This window comes from Oncorhynchus mykiss, chromosome 22 (assembly GCF_057628025.1).
Source record: "Oncorhynchus mykiss isolate SJ-2025 chromosome 22, ASM5762802v1, whole genome shotgun sequence".
In the NCBI taxonomy this organism is placed as follows: Eukaryota; Metazoa; Chordata; class Actinopteri; order Salmoniformes; family Salmonidae; genus Oncorhynchus; species Oncorhynchus mykiss.
In genome coordinates, this window is record NC_143043.1 from 49,749,957 (window position 1) to 49,771,147 (window position 21,191).

Below are 21,191 nucleotides of genomic sequence, written 5' to 3' on the forward strand. Positions count from 1 at the left end.
TTATATGGACTGCAGCTCTTCTCTCTCTGTTGATATGGACTGCAGCTCTTCCCTCTCTGTTAATATGGACTGCAGCTCTTCCCTCTCTGTTGATATGGACTGCAGCTCTTCTCTCTCTGTTGATATGGACTGCAGCTCTTCTCTCTCTGTTTATATGGACTGCAGCTCTTCCCTCTGTTGATATGGACTGCAGATCTCTCTCTGTTGATATGGACTGCAGCTCTTCCCTCTCTGTTTATATGGACTGCAGCTCTTCCCTCTCTGTTTATATGGACTGCAGCTCTTCCCTCTCTGTTTATATGGACTGCAGCTCTTCTCTCTCTGTTTATATGGACTGCAGATCTTCCCTCTCTGTTAATATGGACTGCAGATCTTCTCTATTGATATGGACTGCAGCTCTTCCCTCTCTGTTAATATGGACTGCAGCTCTTCTCTCTCTGTTTATATGGACTGCAGCACTTCTCTCTCTGTTTATATGGACTGCAGCTCTTCCCTCTCTGTTTATATGGACTGTAGCTCTTCCCTCTCTGTTTATATGGACTGCAGCTCTTCCCTCTCTGTTTGTATGGACTGCAGCTCTTCCCTCTCTGTTTATATGGACTGCAGCTCTTCTCTCTCTGTTGATATGGACTGCAGCTCTTCCCTCTCTGTTTAAATGGACTGCAGCTCTTCCCTCTCTGTTTATATGGACTGAAGCTCTTCCCTCTCTGTTTATATGGACTGCAGCTCTTCTCTCTCTGTTTATATGGACTGCAGATCTTCCCTCTCTGTTAAAATGGACTGCAGATCTTCTCTGTTGATATGGACTGCAGCTCTTCTCTCTCTGTTTATATGGACTGCAGCTTTTCTCTCTCTTGATATGGACTGCAGATCTTCCCTCTCTGTTTATATGGACTGCAGCTCTTCCCTCTCTGTTATTATGGACTGTAGCTCTTCCCTCTCTGTTTATATGGACTGCAGCTCTTCCCTCTCTGTTTATATGGACTGCAGCTCTTCTCTCTCTGTTTATATGGACTGCAGCTCTTGCCTCTCTGTTTATATGGACTGCAGCTCTTCCCTCTCTGTTTATATGGGCTGCAGCTCTTCCCTCTGTTTATATGGACTGCAGCTCTTCCCTCTCTTTTTTAATAGACTGCAGCTCTTCTTTCTCTGTTGATATGGACTGCAACTCTTCCCTCTCTGTTTTAATAGACTGCAGCTCTTCTCTCTCTTTTGATATGGACTGCAGCTCTTCCCTCTGTTTATATGGACTGCATCTCTTCTCTCTCTGTTTATATGGACTGCAGATCTTCTCTGTTTATATGGACTGCAGCTCTTCTCTCTCTGTTTATATGGACTGCAGCTCTTCCCTCTCTGTTTATATGGACTGCAGCTCTTCTCTCTGTTTATATGGACTGCAGCTTTTCTCTCTCTTGATATGGACTGCAGATCTTCTCTCTCTGTTTATATGGACTGCAGATCTTCTCTCTCTGTTTATATGGACTGCAGATCTTCTCTCTCTGTTTATATGGACTGCAGCTCTTCTCTCTCTGTTTATATGGACTGCAGCTCTTCCCTCTCTGTTTATATGGACTGCAGCTCTTCCCTCTCTGTTTAAATGGACTGCAGCTCTTCTCTCTCTGTTTATATGGACTGCAGCTTTTCTCTCTCTTGATATGGACTGCAGATCTTCCCCTCCCTCATGCAGTACCATACCTCCTCCTTCCTGCAGTGTCGTACCTCCTCTCCTGCAGTACCGTCCCTCCTCTCCTGCAGTACCGTATCTCCTCTCCTGCAGTACCGTATCTCCTCCCTCCTGCAGTACCGTCCCTCCTCCCTCCTGTAGTACTATACCTCCCTCCTACAGTACCGTCCCTCCGTCCTGCAGTACTGTCCCTCCTCTCCTGCAGTACCGTACCACCCTCCTACAGTACCGTCCCTCCCTCCTACAGTACCATCCCTCCTCCCTCCTACAGTACCGTCCCTCCTCCCTCCTGCAATACCATACCGCCCTCCTGCAGTACCGTCCCTCCCTCCTACAGTACCGTACCTCCTCCCTCCTACAGTACCCTCCCTCCTACAGTACCATACCTCCTCCCTCCTACAGTACAGTACCGTCCCTCCCTCCTACAGTACCGTCCCTCCCTCCTACAATACCGTCCCTCCTCCCTCCTACAGTACCGTACCTCCTCCCTCCTACAGTACCGTCCCTCCCTCCTACAGTACCGTCCCTCCCTCCTACCGTACCGCCTCCCTCCTACAGTACCGTCCCTCCTCCCTCCTACAGTACCGTCCCTCCTCCCTCCTACAGTACCGTACCTCCTCCCTCCTACAGTACCGTCCCTCCTCTCTCCTGCAGTACCGTCCCTCCTCTCTCCTGCAGTACTGTCCCTCCTCTCCTGCAGTACCGTCCCTCCTCCCTCCTGCAGTACCATACCTCTCTCCTGCAGTACCGTCCCTCCCTCCTGCAGTACCGTCCCTCCTCCCTCCTGCAGTACCATCCCTCCTCCCTCCTGCAGTACCGTCCCTCCTCCCTCCTGCAGTACCGTACCCCCCTCCTACAGTACCGTCCCTCCTCCCTCCTACAGTACCGTCCCTCCTCCCTCCTGCAGTACCGTACTTCCCTCCTACAGTACCGTACCTCCTCCTCTCCTGCAGTACCCCTTCTCCTGCAGTACCGTACCTCCTCCCTCCTGCAGTACCGTACTTCCCTCCTACAGTACCGTACCTCCTCACCTGCAGTACCGTACCTCCTCTCCTGCAGTACCGTACCTCCTCTCCTACAATACCGTACCTCCTCCCTCCTACAGTACCGTACCTCCTCTCCTGCATTACCGTACCTCCTCCCTCCTACAGTACCGTGCCTCCTCTCCTGCAGTACCGTACCCCCTCCTAACCCCTCTCTCCAACCTATATACATTTACATGTTAGTAATGTAGCAGGCGCTCTTATACAGAGCCACTTACAGTTAGTGCATCCATCTTCAGATAGCCAAATGACACCCTGTTCCCTACATAGTGCACTACTTTAGGTCACACTTCATTAGGATAGTCCGGATTGTCCATCTGTAGATGCTCCAGATGTTATACAGATGGACATACTATCTGTGACTGCTTGCTAAGGTTATGGTTATGTTTAGGTTTAGAATAAGGGTAAGGGTTAAGTTTAGGGTTTTTAGATAGTTTAAATGTTACTGATAGTCTGTACAGCATCTACAGATGGACTATCCAAATGACCTGACTACAATGGGGACTATGTAAGGAATAGGGATAAACCAAGCCCCCACCAGATAAACCAAGGCCCCACCAGATGAACCAAGCCCCCACCAGATAAACCAAGCCTTCACCAGATAAACCAAGCCCCCACCAGATAAACCAAGCCCCCACCAGATAAACCAAGCCCCCACCAGATAAACCAAGGCCCCACCAGATGAACCAAGCCCCCACCAGATAAACCAAGCCTTCACCAGATAAACCAAGCCCCCACCAGATAAACCAAGCCCCCACCAGATAAACCAAGCCCCCACCAGATAAACCAAGCCCTCACCAGATAAACCAAGGCCCCACCAGATAAACCAAGCCCCCACCAGATAAACCAAGGCCCACCAGATAAACCAAGGCCCCACCAGATAAACCAAGGCCCCACCAGATCAACCAAGCCCCCACCAGATCAACCAAGCCCCCACCAGATCAACCAAGCCCCCACCAGATCAACCAAGCCCCCACCAGATAAACCAAGCCCTCACCAGATAAACCAAGCCCTCACCAGATAAACCAAGCCTTCACCAGATAAACCAAGCCCCCACCAGATAAACCAAGCCCCCACCAGATAAACCAAGCCCCCACCAGTTAAGCCAAGCCCCCACTAGTTAAGCCAAGCCCCCACCAGTTAAACCAAGCCCCCACCAGATAAACCAAGCCTCCACCAGATAAACCAAGCCCCCACCAGATAAACCAAGCCCCCACCAGATAAACCAAGCCCCCACCAGATAAACCAAGCCCCCGCCAGATAAACCAAGCCCCCACCTGGTTGCCCCCACCAGATCAACCAAGCCCCCACCAGATCAACCAAGACCCCACCAGATCAACCAAGCCCCCACCAGATCAACCAAGCCCCCACCAGATCAACCAAGCCCCCACCAGATAAACCAAGCCCTCACCAGATAAACCAAGCCTTCACCAGATAAACCAAGCCCCCACCAGATAAACCAAGCCCCCACCAGATAAACCAAGCCCCCACCAGATAAACCAAGCCCCCACCAGATAAACCAAGCCCCCGCCAGATAAACCAAGCCCCCACGTGGTTGCCCCCACCAGATCAACCAAGCCCCCACCAGATAAACCAAGCCCCCACCAGATCAACCAAGCCCCCACCAGATCAACCAAGCCCCCACCAGATCAACCAAGCCCCCACCAGATAAACCAAGCCCCCACCAGATAAACCAAGCCCCCACCAGATAAACCAAACCCCCACCAGATAAACCAAGCCCTGAGCAGATAAACCAAGCCCCCACCAGATAAACCAAGCCCCCGCCAGATAAACCAAGCCCCCACCTGGTTGCCCCCACCAGATCAACCAAGCCCCCACCAGATAAACCAAGCCCCCACCAGATAAACCAAGCCCCCACCAGATAAACCAAACCCCCACCAGATAAACCAAGCCCTGACCAGATAAACCAAGCCCCCACCAGATAAACCAAGCCCCCGCCAGATAAACCAAGCCCCCACCTGGTTGCCCCCACCAGATCAACCAAGCCCCCACCAGATAAACCAAGCCCCCACCAGATAAACCAAGCCCCCACCAGATAAACCAAACCCCCACCAGATAAACCAAACCCCCACCAGATAAACCAAGCCCTGACCAGATAAACCAAGCCCCCACCAGATAAACCAAGCCCCCACCAGATAAACCAAGCCCCCACCAGATAAACCAAGCCCCCACCAGATCAACCAAGCCCCCACCAGATCAACCAAGCCCCCTCCTGGTTGCCCCCACCAGATAAACCAAGCCCCCACCAGGTTATAGCTTCCCTAATCTGATCAGGTAGCCTGTCATGTAATGTTCCCCTTGGGCCGTGTCAGGAATGATGGGATACTGATTCCTCCATTCATCTCCAGGTCGTTAAAGGATTTGGTGGAAGTCATGAGAGTAACGTGATTGTTGCTAAACCACATCACAGAGGTATTTTGGCAGAAGCACGTCAGTCATGCAGATTGTAATGCAGTCCAAGCTCCTAGTCCACCAGAACCCGCTGTTTTTCACCTCATCAGACTGCAAGTCCTCATTTAACTACTGGCAATTGACAACGTCACTATTTACACGATGAAGTGTGTGCACTGTGCTCTAATGCAGATCTGGATTTCTCTTTCTCTCTCTCTCTCTCTCTCTCTCTGTGTGTGCGTGTGTGCGTGCGTGCGTGTGTCATCCCAGTCTTTTCAGGACTCGGTGGGTAAAGACGAAGCCGTGCCGGACTCCCTGAAGAGCACCATCTTCACCAACTTTGCCCCTCTGTACAGGTTTCAGTCCGTCTTCCTCAGAGAGGTGGAGCAGAGACTGGCTCTATGGTGAGATGGCACGTCACAATCACCCACAATAATGTATGTATTTTGTAGTTCAGGCTATTTTCTCTCAAAATGTCACTCCCACTTAGCCTCGTTTTTTTTGCGTTAAGACCCTCTTGGATTAAGAACACAGTTTGTAGTGTGGTTTGGTTTGGGTTTTCATTGATCCTGGGTATTGACATTCATTCTGGGAAGCCTCATCACAGAGACACACACGCCTCCTGTGGAGCTGGGGTTTCTATAGCAACAGTCGCGCTGCATCAAGCCACTTCTTCTCCTCCTAGCCCCGTGGGTTATTCCACGGTCTGCTCCTCTAAATGATGTGGTCCCTACAACAGAGCCCCGACTGGCAGACTGTCACGACTACAGACATCATACTGTCCAGCCTTATTACAAGACTAAACCACAGAGCAAGAGACAGAACTCCAAGGAAGAGATGACGTGTGTTGTCACTCAAAACATGGCCGACATCTGGTGTGGTTAAGGCCCAAAGGCAAACGAGATGACCAACTACGGAGCACAGATACATTGCCATCTACTTTTCAAATGTGACGTACAGTTGGCTTATTTTAGCCCTCTCTTGATCTTAGATTAAGAGCTGGTAGTGGGATGTGTGAGTGGACAGGGGTTGCACCTCAACGGAACGACATTCAGAACATCCTCTCTCGGTTTTGTATTACCCTCCCCATAATGTATTGGTTGATATTTTGAATGAAAGAGTATTGAGAACGATGTCATTTCACTTGGTGCTGAATCTAGTCGTCAACTGAAATTCATGCTAAAGAGCGACACCTGCTGGTGGTGTTCAGCAGTGCAGGTAAAGGTTAACCATTTCATTGGAATTCCCTTGCGTAATTGTCTACATGAATATGAAATATGGCTTTAAGTGATTAAAATACACACACACACACACTAGCACTAAACTGTTCCAGAGAAATAAACGTACTGTTTTATTTTAGGGAAGGGTGTTCCAATGCCCACATCAAAGGAGACTACCAGCGCATCGGGGATGTCATGCTGAAGCACCTACAGGGACTGAAGGTGTGTGCACCTCTTTCACCATGTTATTGCACTTGTTATGCACTTCACTATGTATCTGCACTACTCCTCGATTAACAAATATATGCTGCCTTGTGTAAAGTCTGCCTGTAACCCTACTCCAGGGGACTGCTCTGTGGCTGACCCATAGCTTCTCCTAGCCTGTCGTATGTGTGTGATATGGTTGTGCAAATATGTTCGTTCTACTGTACTTTATTCTACTCTGTTCTACTTCATTCTACTCTACTCTATTTTATTATATTCTATTATATTGTAATCTATTCTACTCTATTCTACTCTGCTCTACTCTACTCAGCTCTATTCTACTCTATTCTACTCTGCTCTACTCTGCTCTACTCTGCTCTATTCTACTCTACTCTACTCTATTCTACTCTACTCTGCTCCATTCTGCTCTACTTTATTGTATTATACTATACTCTATTCTGCTCTCTTCTACTCTATTCTACTCTAATATATAATTTTCTAGCCACTGACAGCCCACCTCCAGAAGCACTCGGAGGCCCTGGTGGAGCTGGAGAAGGCGTGTCGGGGTTCCCCGCGGCTGGAGGTGCTGGTCCGGGACTTTGAGCTGCAGAAGGTGTGCTACATCCCCCTCAACGTGTTCATCCTCCGGCCCCTGCACCGCCTCATGCATTACAAGCAGATCCTGGAGCGCCTCTGCAAACACTACCCACCCGCACATGTGGACTTCAGGGACTGCAGAGGTAACTGTTACTGTTCTGTACACAGTCAGAACTATCAGACTGAAGCAGGCTATCTAGGACCTACTGGTGCAGTTGAGGGCCTCCTGGTGCAGTTGAGGGCCTCCTGGTGCAGTTGAGGGCCTCCTGGTGCAGTTGAGGTCTATGACATCATAAATTAGTGTTGTTTCTAATTGAATGGCCTCTCCTCTAGCTGCACTGGCAGACGTGTCAGAGGTGGTGTCCCAGCTCCATGGAAGCATGATCAAGATGGAGAACTTCCAGAAGCTGCTAGAGCTTATGAAGGATTTGATTGGCATCGACAATCTAGTCACTCCAGGGCGGGTGAGTTCAAGAAGAGACCGGACTCCATCCCAAATGAGACCCTATTCCCTATATAGTGCACTACTTTTGACCTGGGCCCTATTCAAAAGTAGTGCACTATGTAGGGAAGATCCCCATATCAACAGTTTGCAGAAGCTAGTTTGAAGCACTCCTTTTGTTTTGTCAGTTGTTTTATGTCTTTCTGAGTTGTTGTCTTTCTCTGAGACTTGACTTGGGATGTTGTGTTTGACTTGGGATGTTGTGTTTGACTTGGGATGTTGTGTTTGACTTGGGATGTTGTGTTTGACTTGGGATGTTGTGTTTGACTTGGGATGTTGTGTTTGACTTGGGATGTTGTGATTGACTTGGGTGTTTGTGATTGATGTAGGATGTTGTGTTTGACTTGGGATGTTGTGATTGACTTGGGTGTTTGTGATTGATGTAGGATGTTGTGTTGTGACGGCCCTGAATTATTTTGAGCCGTCTTAGTGCTTCTCCTTCCAATAGGGTGCTTTCCCTTTAATTCCCAATTAAATAGCCAGCATCAGCTGCGCAAAAGTGGGTTTTTGTGATGGAGACGTGACTGAGGATGTGTTCCCGAAGCTTCTCTATTCCGGTTGTTTTGTTGCTGTTAAACGTGTGTTTTGTAGCCTGAGAGAGTTTACCCAGGATCGGATCCACTCTTTGCGTCCGAGGACTACTCCTCTCTATTCTTCGTGGCCTTTCTCCGCTGGAGATCTGTTGGCGGATTGGATTGTCTGACTGACCGACTGACTACCACCTTTTTTGTATACGGTATTTCATTTGTTTTGATATGATGTATACGGTGATGATTTATGTAGTTAGATGTAGTTGAGGAATTAGTAAGAGCAGATACGCTTTAAAGTTCTGTGGTAAAATTGTTATATTGATTGTATGATTTAATACTGGGTTTACGCTACACGGAATGAACGGACCAACATTGCGTGACAAAAGTCACTTGAGTTCACTGAACTCCTTTACCGGGCGGGACTCTTTTTAGGCCCGAGGTACAGGACATTTCTGGAGGAACCAGAACTCATTGTGTTATATTATTATGTGTGTGTAATCCATTGATGTTGCTAATACAACCCACGCAAAAGAATAGTTGTTTTTGAAGTTCTTTCAATGTTTTAAGGGTTTATGAAAAGTTGATTTCCCTTCTGACGTTTACATAAGTCCTTTGTAATGGTGTAGACTTGACGGACCAGATGGGACTCATTCCCTCCCAAACTAAAAGGAGAAACCAATGTTTTCTCTGGTAGGCACAACCTACCTGGCACCCCTATAAAAAAATAACCTCAAGTCAAAACCGTTACATAAAAAATGGCACCCCAGATGGGACAGCTCAACATTGAGAACTAACCAAAGCAAATATTTTGTGTGGAATTAAAACAATGGATTCACCCCAAGATAATGTGCTCATCCATTTCATACCTGTCAATGGAAATATACAGGGCCATTCTGACCATCAAGCTGACAATACAAATCATAATGTGAATGGAGATACTGGAGTTGATTTGGGCCAGAGCCCTGGGAATCTGAATGCTCGGTCTGAACCACAGGCCACAGGAGGTCTAACCAGTTACTCACTTATTGACATGGATCTGTGTGGAAGTACTGAGCTAGCCCTCCCTCTGACACCCAACCTTCTTCCATTGTCTGGTTTATCTCCAGAGGTTGTAGTCTTACAACTTCAAGGTGACATCCTTGATATTCGTCGGACTCAACAACATCTCCAAACTCTTATCCACCATAAATTCAAATGTCTGAGGGAAGAGCAACAACAGAGTGCCATGGAATTCAGAAACTCACTGAGCACTCTAACCCACACGCTGACAGAGCTCAGTGAGAGTGGAAGACGGGAAATTACTGGTGCCATGGACAGGCAGTTTGACTACCAACGAAACCAACTCACTGCCACTCTCCAATGGCGCCTGCAACATCATCACACTGAGGTCCTCAAGGACGTTAATTCTGTTTTTTCTCCCATGGTTAACACTGTAGACCACTTGCAAACAGAGCTCTCTAATTGTGTTAAAATGTTGGATGACGTGTCTGTGGACATGGCCGCCATTAGGCACAACTCCTTACACAGAGTTTCTCTGGTGTCCACTTCTGTTCAGACCACTGAGGGCCAAGCTGGCACCTCTGAAGAGCCAAGACAAGGCCATGCTACAGCCACCCCTTGCAGGATGCAATCCACCATGCATCCTGGTGTTCATTTTCATTGTCCGATAACGCCCTCCCCCTCTACTTCCTCAATCCCTCCTAGCTCGTTTGTTCATGGTGAATTGAGTAGACGTCATGTGGGGGCGATGCCCATTAAATTGCAATTTCCCACCTTTGGGAAAAAAGATGACAGTCCGGATCCGCTAATGTACCTAGAAAGATGTCGTGACTTTCTTGCCCTCAATCCCCTGGCTGACGAAGAACTCCTTGCCACATTGAGGAATGTGTTGCATGGGACAGCTCGAGACTGGTGGGATGTGGCACGTCTCACCACTACCTCCTGGGCTGACTTTGAGGCCAAGTTTTCCTCTGCATTTCTGTCTGAGGACTACACAGATGAGTTGGCAGACAGAGTCAGGAATCGAGTACAAAGAGAGAAAGAGAGTATCCGTGACTTTGCATACGGTTACCACTCCCTGTGCAGAAGGTGGAAACCTGGCATTGAGGAGGAAGAGGTCATTAAATTGATTTTGAAGAACATCAACCCACTACTAGCCAGTCAACTCCGAGAACGAGTCACCACTGTCGATGGACTGGTTCGCTTGGGACAGCAGTTTGAGAGGGATTGACTTGGGATGTTGTGTTTGACTTGGGATGTTGTGTTTGACTTGGGATGTTGTGTTTGACTTGGGATGTTGTGTTTGACTTGGGATGTTGTGTTTGACTTGGGATGTTGTGTTTGACTTGGGATGTTGTGTTTGACTTGGGATGTTGTGTTTGACTTGGGATGTTGTGTTTGACTTGGGATGTTGTGTTTGACTTGGGTGTTTATGATTGACTTGGGATGTTGTGTTTGACTTGGGATGTTGTGATTGACTTGGGTGTTTGTGTTTGACTTGGGATGTTGTGTTTGACTTGGGATGTTGTGATTGACTTGGGATGTTGTGTTTGACTTGGGATGTTGTGATTGACTTGGGATGTTGTGTTTGACTTGGGATGTTGTGATTGACTTGGGTGTTTGTGATTGACTTGGGATGTTGTGATTGACTTGGGATGTTGTGATTGACTTGGGATGTTGTGATTGACTTGGGATGTTGTGATTGACTCAGGATGTTGTGTTTGATTTGGGATGTTGTGATTGACTTGGGATGTTGTGATTGATGTAGGATGTTGTGATTGACATGGGATGTTGTGTTTGACTTGGGATGTTGTGATTGACTTGGGATGTTGTGTTTGACTTGGGATGTTGTGATTGACTTGGGTGTTTGTGATTGATGTAGGATGTTGTGATTGACTTGGGATGTTGTGATTGACTTGGGATGTTGTGATTGACTTGGGTGTTTGTGATTGATGTAGGATGTTGTGATTGACTCGGGATGTTGTGATTGACTCGGGATGTTGTGATTGACTCGGGATGTTGTGATTGACTTGGGATGTTGTGTTTGACTTGGGATGTTATGTTTGACTCGGGATGTTGTGTTTGACTTGGGATGTTGTAATTGACTTGGGATGTTGTGATTGACTCGGGATGTTGTGATTGACTTGGGATGTTGTGTTTGACTTGGGATGTTGTGATTGACTTGGGATGTTGTGATTGACTTGGGATGTTGTGTTTGACTTGGGATGTTGTGATTGACTTGGGATGTTGTGATTGACTTGGGATGTTGTGATTGACTCAGGATGTTGTGTTTGATTTGGGATGTTGTGATTGACTTGGGATGTTGTGTTTGACTTGGGATGTTGTGATTGACTTGGGATGTTGTGATTGACTTGGGATGTTGTGATTGACTCAGGATGTTGTGTTTGATTTGGGATGTTGTGATTGACTTGGGATGTTGTGATTGACTTGGGATGTTGTGATTGACTTGGGATGTTGTGTTTGACTTGGGATGTTGTGTTTGACTTGGGATGTTGTGATTGACTCGGGATGTTGTGTTTGACTCAGGATGTTGTGTTTGACTTGGGATGTTGTGATTGACTTGGAATGTTGTGTTTGACTTGGAATGTTGTGTTTGATTTGGGATGTTGTGATTGACTTGGAATGTTGTGTTTGATTTGGGATGTTGTGATTGACTTGCGATGTTGTGATTGACTCGGGATGTTGTGATTGACTTGCGATGTTGGGATTGACTTGTGATGTTGGGATTGACTTGTGATGTTGGGATTGACTTGGGATGTTGGGATTGACTTGGGATGTTGGGATTGACTCGGGATGTTGTGATTGACTTGCGATGTTGTGATTGACTTGCGATGTTGGGATTGACTTGCGATGTTGTGTTTGATTTGGGATGTTGTGATTGACTTGCGATGTTGTGATTGACTCGGGATGTTGTGATTGACTTGGGATGTTGTGTTTGACTTGGGATGTTGTGATTGACTTGGGATGTTGTGTTTGACTCGGGATGTTGTGATTGACTCGGGATGTTGTGATTGACTTGGGATGTTGTGATTGACTTGGGATGTTGTGATTGACTTGGGATGTTGTGTTTGACTTGGGATGTTGTGTTTGACTTGGGATGTTGTGATTGACTTGGAATGTTGTGTTTGACTTGGAATGTTGTGTTTGATTTGGGATGTTGTGATTGACTTGCGATGTTGTGATTGACTCGGGATGTTGTGATTGACTCGGGATGTTGTGATTGACTTGGGATGTTGTGATTGACTTGGAATGTTGTGATTGACTTGGGATGTTGTGTTTGACTCGGGATGTTGTGATTGACTTGGGATGTTGTGATTGACTTGGAATGTTGTGATTGACTTGGGATGTTGTGATTGACTTTGGATGTTGTGCTTGACTTGGAATGTTGTGATTGACTTGGGATGTTGTGTTTGATTTGGGATGTTGTGATTGACTTGGAATGTTGTGCTTGACTTGGAATGTTGTGATTGACTTGGGATGTTGTGTTTGATTTGGGATGTTGTGATTGACTTGGAATGTTGTGTTTGATTTGGGATGTTGTGATTGACTTGCGATGTTGTGATTGACTCGGGATGTTGTGATTGACTTGCGATGTTGGGATTGACTTGCGATGTTGGGATTGACTTGGGATGTTGGGATTGACTCGGGATGTTGTGATTGACTTGCGATGTTGGGTTTGACTTGCTATGTTGGGATTGACTTGCGATGTTGTGATTGACTTGCGATGTTGTGTTTGATTTGGGATGTTGTGATTGACTTGCGATGTTGTGTTTGATTTGGGATGTTGTGATTTACTTGGGATGTTGTGTTTGACTTGGGATGTTGTGATTGACTTGGGTGTTTGTGATTGATGTAGGATGTTGTGATTGACTTGGGATGTTGTGATTGACTTGGGATGTTGTGATTGATGTAGGATGTTGTGATTGACATGGGATGTTGTGATTGACTTGGGATGTGATTGACTTGGGATGTTGTGATTGATGTAGGATGTTGTGATTGACATGGGATGTTGTGATTGACTTGGGATGTTGTGTTTGACTTGGGATGTTGTGATTGACTTGGAATGTTGTGTTTGACTTGGAATGTTGTGTTTGATTTGGGATGTTGTGATTGACTTGCGATGTTGTGATTGACTCGGGATGTTGTGATTGACTTGGGATGTTGTGATTGACTTGGAATGTTGTGATTGACTTGGGATGTTGTGATTGACTTTGGATGTTGTGCTTGACTTGGAATGTTGTGATTGACTTGGGATGTTGTGTTTGATTTGGGATGTTGTGATTGACTTGGAATGTTGTGCTTGACTTGGAATGTTGTGATTGACTTGGGATGTTGTGTTTGATTTGGGATGTTGTGATTGACTTGGAATGTTGTGTTTGATTTGGGATGTTGTGATTGACTTGCGATGTTGTGATTGACTCGGGATGTTGTGATTGACTTGCGATGTTGGGATTGACTTGCGATGTTGGGATTGACTTGGGATGTTGGGATTGACTCGGGATGTTGTGATTGACTTGCGATGTTGGGTTTGACTTGCTATGTTGGGATTGACTTGCGATGTTGTGATTGACTTGCGATGTTGTGTTTGATTTGGGATGTTGTGATTGACTTGCGATGTTGTGTTTGATTTGGGATGTTGTGATTTACTTGGGATGTTGTGTTTGACTTGGGATGTTGTGATTGACTTGGGTGTTTGTGATTGATGTAGGATGTTGTGATTGACTTGGGATGTTGTGATTGACTTGGGATGTTGTGATTGATGTAGGATGTTGTGATTGACATGGGATGTTGTGATTGACTTGGGATGTGATTGACTTGGGATGTTGTGATTGATGTAGGATGTTGTGATTGACATGGGATGTTGTGATTGACTTGGGATGTTGTGATTGACTTGGGATGTTGTGATTGACTCGGGATGTTGTGATTGACTCGGGATGTTGTGATTGACTTGGGATGTTGTGGTTGACTTGGGATGTTGTGATTGACTTGGGATGTTGTGATTGACTTGGGATGTTGTGTTTGATTTGGGATGTTGTGATTGACTTGGGATGTTGTGATTGACTTGGGATGTTGTGATTGACTCGGGATGTTGTGATTGACTCGGGATGTTGTGATTGACTTGGGATGTTGTGTTTGACTTGGGATGTTGTGATTGACTTGGGATGTTGTGATTGACTTGGGATGTTGTGATTGACTCAGGATGTTGTGATTGACTTGGGATGTTGTGATTGACTCAGGATGTTGTGATTGACTCAGGATGTTGTGATTGACTTGCGATGTTGTGTTTGACTTGGGATGTTGTGATTGACTTGGGATGTTGTGATTGACTTGGGATGTTGTGATTGACTCAGGATGTTGTGATTTGATTTGGGATGTTGTGATTGACTCAGGATGTTGTGTTTGACTCAGGATGTTGTGATTGTGTTTTTTCCAGGAGTTCCTAAGGCTAGGCTGTCTCAGTAAGCTGTCTGGAAAAGGTCTCCAGCAACGAATGTTTTTCCTGGTAATGTCTGAGATTTATCTGAGATTGTCATCTTGAATGAGTTATTAAACAGATTATTCAGTGGTCTCACAACATACAGTCATGGCAAGTAGAGCTCTGTATTTTAACCTCCCCAGTATGAATGGCTTTGTCCATAATGCCTCAAAGACGACGGCATCCTTATCTTTCCACACAGCTGTTTACTGTTCTTTCAGCCAGAGTCCCTCTTTGTTATTGTAGGGCATCTCATGAGACCAAGACTCATCTGAATCACGATTCATGTAAGAAACAGATTGAATGTAATCCAGTTGGAACAGGTGTATCCCTGACAGAGCTAATGTATTTACTGAGCCACAAACATTCAATCAATGTTATTTTTGTGTGACGTTAATACGGGTGATAGAACTATTAATGACCAGTCAATGATTGAAGTCTCTGTTTTCTTGCTCTATGGTGATAGTTCAATGATGTCCTGTTGTATACGAGTCGAGGGATGACGGCAACGAACCAGTTCAAAGTGCACGGGCAGCTCCCTCTCTATGGCATGACAGTACGTCTCTTTTGTTCCCCTCTCTTACCCTCCCAGCCTTGTGCCCTGCCTTGGAGCACAGTAGAGTAGAGCACAGTAGAGTACAGTAGACTAGAGTACAGTAGACTAGAGTACAGTAGACTAGAGTACAGTAGACTAGAGTACAGTAGACTAGAGTACAGTAGACTAGAGTACAGTAGACTAGAGTACAGTAGAATACAGTACAGTAGACTAGAGTACAGTGAGTACAGTAGAATACAGTAGAGTACAGTAGAGTAGAGTAGAGCAGAGCACAGCAGAGTACAGTAGAGTAGAGCAGAGCACAGCAGAGTAGAGTACAGTACAGTGAGAACAGTAGAATACAGTACAGTATAGTACTGTGAGTACAGTAGAGTACAGTACAGTGAGTACAGTAGAGTACAGTGCAGTAGAGTAGAATACAGTAGAGCACAGTAGAGTACAGTAGAGTACAGTACGGTAGAGTACAGTACAGTACAGTAGAGTAGAGTAGAATACAGTAGAGTAGAGCAGAGTAGAGTACAGTAGAATGCAGTACAGTGCAGTAGAGTAGAATACAGTACAATACAGTAGAGTAGAATACAGTACAGTAGAGTAGAATACGGTAGAGTACAGGAGCTTTCACAATATTAATGATTTACTGTGAATGAACTGCTGTGCCACTTTAACTCCCTCCATCTGTCTGTCTTTAACTCCCTCCATCTGTCTCTCTGTCTTTAACTCCCTCCATCTGTCTCTCTGTCTTTAACTCCCTCCATCTGTCTCTGTCTCTGTATTTAACTCCCTCCATCTGTCTCTCTGTCTTTAACTCCCTCCATCTGTCTCTGTCTTTAACTCCCTCCATCTGTCTCTCTGTCTTTAACTCCCTCCATCTGTCTCTCTGTCTTTAACTCCCTCCATCTGTCTCTCTGTCTTTAACTCCCTCCATCTGTCTCTCTGTCTTTAACTCCCTCCATCTGTCTCTGTCTTTAACTCCCTCCATCTGTCTCTCTGTCTTTAACTTCCCTACCATCGTTCTCTCCCTCTCTCACACACTCAGTCCTTCTTTCCCAAAGGCAGATGTACCCTCTCGTGCCTCATGTGTTAACTGTGCCTGTTATGTTCCCAGATCCGGGAGAGCGAGGATGAGTGGGGTGTGCCTCACGCCTTCACCCTGGTTGGGCAGCGCCAGTCAGTAGTGGTAGCAGCAAGGTGAGGCTATGGTTCGATCCAGCTCGTCTCTGGAATAGTCTTCAAACACTCGCCAGTAGACCTTCAGGTTCTGGAATGAAGATGTTCACAATAACGTGGTCGGTGAATCGGCAGGAGAGTCCCATCAGTCAACAATGAGGCCTTTATATAATCACAAAGACACATTCATTATTTTTACGGCTCACTTAGTCATAAAAATAACGGCATGACATATTTATCAGGCTGGTTAAAAAAAATATATATATTTTTATGTTTGTCTGTTGGGTTTTTACAGTAGTATAAGCTGTTGTGTTTTTACAGGAGTATAAGCTATTGTGTTTTTACAGTAGTATAAGCTGTTGTGTTTTTACAGTAGTATAAGCTGTTGAGTTTATACAGTAGTATAAGCTGCTGTGCTTATACAGGACTATAAGCTGCTGGGTTTTTACAGTAGTATAAGCTGTTGTTTTTTTTACAGTAGTATAAGCTGTTGTATTTTACAGTAGTATAAGCTGTTGTGTTTTTACAGTAGTATACGCTGTTGTGTTTTTACAGTAGTATACGCTATTGAGTGTATACAATAGTATAAGCTGTTGTGTTTTTACAGTAGTATAAGCTGTTGTGTTTTTACAGTAGTATAAGCTGTTGTGCTTATACAGGACTATAAGCTGCTGGGTTTTTACAGTAGTATAAGCTGTTGGGTTTTTACAGTAGTATAAGCTGTTGTGTTTTACAGTAGTATAAGCTGTTGTGCTTAAACAGGACTATAAATTGTTGGGTTTTTACAGTAGTATAAGCTGTTCGGTTTTTACAGTAATATAAGCTGTTGTGTTTTACAGTAGTATAAGTTGTTGTGTTTTTACAGTAGTATACGCTCTTGAGTTTATACAGTAGTATACGCTCTTGAGTTTATACAGTGTATAAGCTTTTGTGTTTTTACAGTTCTATAAGCTGTTTTTATACAGTAGTATAAACTGTTGGGTTTTTACAGTAGTATAAGCTGTTGTTTTTATACAGTAGTATAAGCTGTTGGGTTTTTACAGTAGTATAAGCTGTTGTGTTTTTACAGTAGTATACGCTCTTGAGTTTATACAGTAGTTTAAGCTTTTGTGTTTTTACAGGACTTTAAGCTGTTGTGTTTGTACAGTAGTATAAGCTGTTGTGTTTTACAGTAGTATAAGCTCTTGTGTTTTTACAAGAGTATACGCTGTTGTGTTTTTACAGTAGTATACGCTGTTGTGTTTTTACAGTAGTATACACTCTTGAGTTTACACCGTAGTTTAAGTTGTGTTTTTACAGGACTTTAAGCTGTTGAGTTTATACAGTAATATAAGCTGTTGTGTTTTTACAGTAGTATAAGCTGTTGTGTTTATACAGTAATATAAGCTATGGTGTTTTTACAGTAGTATACGCTATTGAGTTTATACAGTAGTATAAGCTGTTGTGTTTTTACAGTAGTATACGCTGTTGTTTTTACAGTAGTATAAACTGTTGGGTTTATATCTCTTTCGCTCTCTCTCCTCTCTCCTTTTCTTTTCTCTCTTTCTCTCTCTCTCCCTCTCTCTTTCTCTCTCTCTCTCTCCTCTTCCTCTCTCCTCTCTATCCTCTCTGCTCTCTCTCCTTTCCTTTTCTCTCTTTCGCTCTCTCTCTCGCTCTCTCTCTCTCTCTCTCTCTTTCGCTCTCTCTCTTTCTCTCTCTCTCTCTCTCATGCCCCTCTCTCTCTTTCTCTCTCTCTCTCTCTCATGCCCCTCTCTCTCTCTCTCCCTCCCTCTTTTTCTCTCCCCCTCCAGTTCACTGTCAGAGATGGAGAAGTGGATGGAGGACATTAATATGGCCATTATCCTGGCGGAGAGCATCAACGGTCCTCCGTCTGACCGGCTGGCCAGCAGTCTGACAGATAACAGTAAGTTGGCTACACTAGAGCTTGGGCATTGGGCACACTGTATAGGAACACTAATAGTGTATCCGAAAATCATCCAACCCCACGAGTTATTGCTGAATTCTCCCTCTTTTACTGGTCCTCTTTGCACAGACAGTTCATCCTCTTCTAGAAACTTCAGGGCCAGAATGGGCCAACCTTTAAATCTGCATAGAGCTTCAATAGCTAAAATACAGTGCTCCAAATGTATGGTTTATAAATCATTGATTTGAAGGATGTTCCTATTTTTTTATCCAGCCTGTCTACATGTCTGTACTCACAAACATAGCCACTGTGAAGTACTGTGCTACTGTTGATCTCGTCTGATTTTACAGTAGGATCCAACTTCCCAGGTTGTTATAGTGTGTATCTTGGAAGTAACCGCTTCCTGAATTTCCCAGAATCCCTAACAGAGGACTCCTGTGCAGAGGCGGAGTCTGAGGACGACCTGATGGCGTCGCGCACCTCCCTGGAGAGGCAGGCCCCTCACCGTGGTAACACCACGGTGCACGTGTGCTGGCACAGGAACACCAGCGTGTCCATGGTGGACTTTAGCGTAGCTGTGGAGGTACCAAAACCAGAACCAGCCCTAACCTGTCCTGCTCTGGCTTCCCCTGTCTCTCTGTCTGTCTATCTATATCTGAGTGTGTTTCCTCACCTGGGAACAGTGTCCTCCTTAGCAACTCCCTCTCTGTCATAGCACCTTATGGTGTTATTTGGACATTATATTACCTCAGTGATTTGTCTCTACGCTATTCGTACTCTCACTTCTGTCAACTGCTACGTATGCCCCTTTGGATCTCACCAGGAAGGGGAAGTAGTACTGTCGTTTGTCGTAGATTTAAACAGCAGCTCTGAGTGCAGCTGAAGCAGCTTCTACAAGCTCTTTTGTTTTCTCTGTTGAATACTGAGCTGAGAGCAGAGCAGACAATAACAGGAGGTGGGTGAACTGCAAAGGACACTGTTCTCAAATCAGCCCTCTATTAACTCTTTCCAGGGTGGTTTCCTCATCTTATCTCTATTGCGAACTCTTTCCAGGGTGGTTTCCTCATCTTATCTCTATTGCGAACTCTTTCCAGGGTGGTTTCCTCATCTTATCTCTATTGTGAACTCTTTCCAGGGTGGTTGTGCGCTCCTTTCTTCCCTTCTTCACAGCCGTGGACTCACCGTTAGCTCCTCTTGTGTATGTGTGTGTTTACACTCAGTCTTTGTGTCTCTGTCCTTCCCTCCCTCTCTCTCTCTCTTTTCTCTCTCTCTCTCTCGCTCTCTTCTGTGTGTCCGTCTGCCTGTCCTCCGTGCTAGAGGAGCCTAGTCCAGTCAGTGACTCAGAGGCCTCCCTCGCGGGGCCCTCGGGGCCCAGCAGTGGCCAGGGCCCAGTGCCTCTGTCTCTTATTTGCTGGTATCGAGTTCACAGCCTCTCCTTTAGTGATTCCTGCCGGAGTCTAGAGGTAAAGGATCCAGGGAGAGAGGAGAGACCTCCTCATCGGATTGTAGAAGTACTGTCCTTGCGTACTATCATCTTATCTTCTTTGAGGTCGTTGGTGAAAAGTGTCATTCTTTTGTGTAAAACTTTTCATCTGTAAAAACGTACAAATTATCTAAGAGAAATTAGTGGTAGCTTGCAATGGTGGTCCTGTATGACTTAGTTGGTAGAGTTTGGAGATTGTGGATTAGATTCCCAGGGCCACCTACCTATAAAGATGTATGCATGCATGACTGTAAATCTGCTAAATGGCATATATACACTGACCAAAAAATATAAACGCAACATGCAACAATTTCAAGGATTTTACAGAGTTACAGTTCATGAAAAGAAATCAGTCAATGGAAATAAATTAATTACGCCATAATCTATGGATTTCACGTGACTAAGCAGGGGCCTAGGATGGCATAGTCCCAACCAATGGGGACCCAGGCCCAGCCAATCAGAATTAATTTTTCCCCACAAAAGGGCTTTATTACAGACAGAAATAATCCTCCTGTCAAATTCTCTAAAATGGCATCGGAAGTGGCTTATGGTAGAGAAATTAACATTACATTTTCTGGCAACAGCTCTCGTGGACATTCCTGCAGTCAGCATGCAAATTGCACACTCCCTCAAAACTTGAGACATATGTGGCATTGTGTTGTGTGACAAATCTGTACATTTTGTCCCCAGTACAAGGTGCACCTGTGTAATGATCATATTTTTTTAGTCAGCTTGATATGTCGCACCTGTCAGGTGGATGGATAACCTTGACAAAGGAGAAATGCTCACTAACAGGGATGTAAACAAATTTATGCACAACATTTGAGAGAAATAACATTTTTGTGTGTTTGGGAAATTTCTGGTATCTTATTTCAGCTCATGAAACATGGGACCAGCACTTTACATGTTGCGTTTTGATTTTTGTTCAGTATTCAACGATGGCTCAGTTTACAGTAAATGCTTTTTATCACCACTAGATGGCAGTACATGCTTTTTTATCACCACTAGATAGCAGTACATGCTTTTTTATCACCACTAGATGGCAGTACATGCTTTTTATCACCACTAGATGGCAGTACATGTTTTTTATCACCACTAGATGGCAGTACATGCTTTTTATCTCCACTAGATGGCTGTTGTTCACTGTGACCTTAGAGGTTCAATGACTTTAACCTGTGGCTGGAGGCTGACTGTTTATAGCTGTACTTACATCAGATAAACCAATGCCCCAGGCTTAATCACAGTGGGTTTATTTACAGAGCTGACAGTACAGCACATATGCATGAACTATTCCTTATATATTCATATAGTTAAATAAAGGTTAAATAAAAAAACATTTAAAAAAATATAAATAAATGTTTGTTGATATTGCCTCTATTTGTTTTGATTTTTGT

At 45.1% G+C, this 21,191-nt stretch overlaps 1 protein-coding gene across 6 annotated transcripts in view; it reads left to right on the forward strand.

Annotated features, from left to right (window-relative positions):
• The window catches only part of LOC110502168 (FERM, ARHGEF and pleckstrin domain-containing protein 1), a 148,048-nt gene that overhangs the window by 122,763 nt on the left and 4,094 nt on the right, over nucleotides 1–21,191 (forward strand). For 2 of the 6 annotated variants that reach the window (XM_036959362.2, XM_090216277.1), the window contains 9 exons: nucleotides 5,410–5,543; nucleotides 6,500–6,581; nucleotides 7,066–7,303; nucleotides 7,494–7,624; nucleotides 14,647–14,715; nucleotides 15,155–15,244; nucleotides 16,350–16,432; nucleotides 18,202–18,314; nucleotides 18,731–18,897. In XM_036959362.2, the coding sequence (XP_036815257.2) occupies nucleotides 5,410–5,543; nucleotides 6,500–6,581; nucleotides 7,066–7,303; nucleotides 7,494–7,624; nucleotides 14,647–14,715; nucleotides 15,155–15,244; nucleotides 16,350–16,432; nucleotides 18,202–18,314; nucleotides 18,731–18,897 (1,107 nt within the window). Of the gene's footprint in view, nucleotides 1–5,409; nucleotides 5,544–6,499; nucleotides 6,582–7,065; nucleotides 7,304–7,493; nucleotides 7,625–14,646; nucleotides 14,716–14,934; nucleotides 15,095–15,154; nucleotides 15,245–16,349; nucleotides 16,433–18,201; nucleotides 18,315–18,730; nucleotides 18,898–19,631; nucleotides 19,778–21,191 lie in introns of those variants that run through there. The other 4 variants (XR_016490682.1, XM_036959364.2, XM_090216279.1 and 1 more) reach the window with 4 other exon arrangements.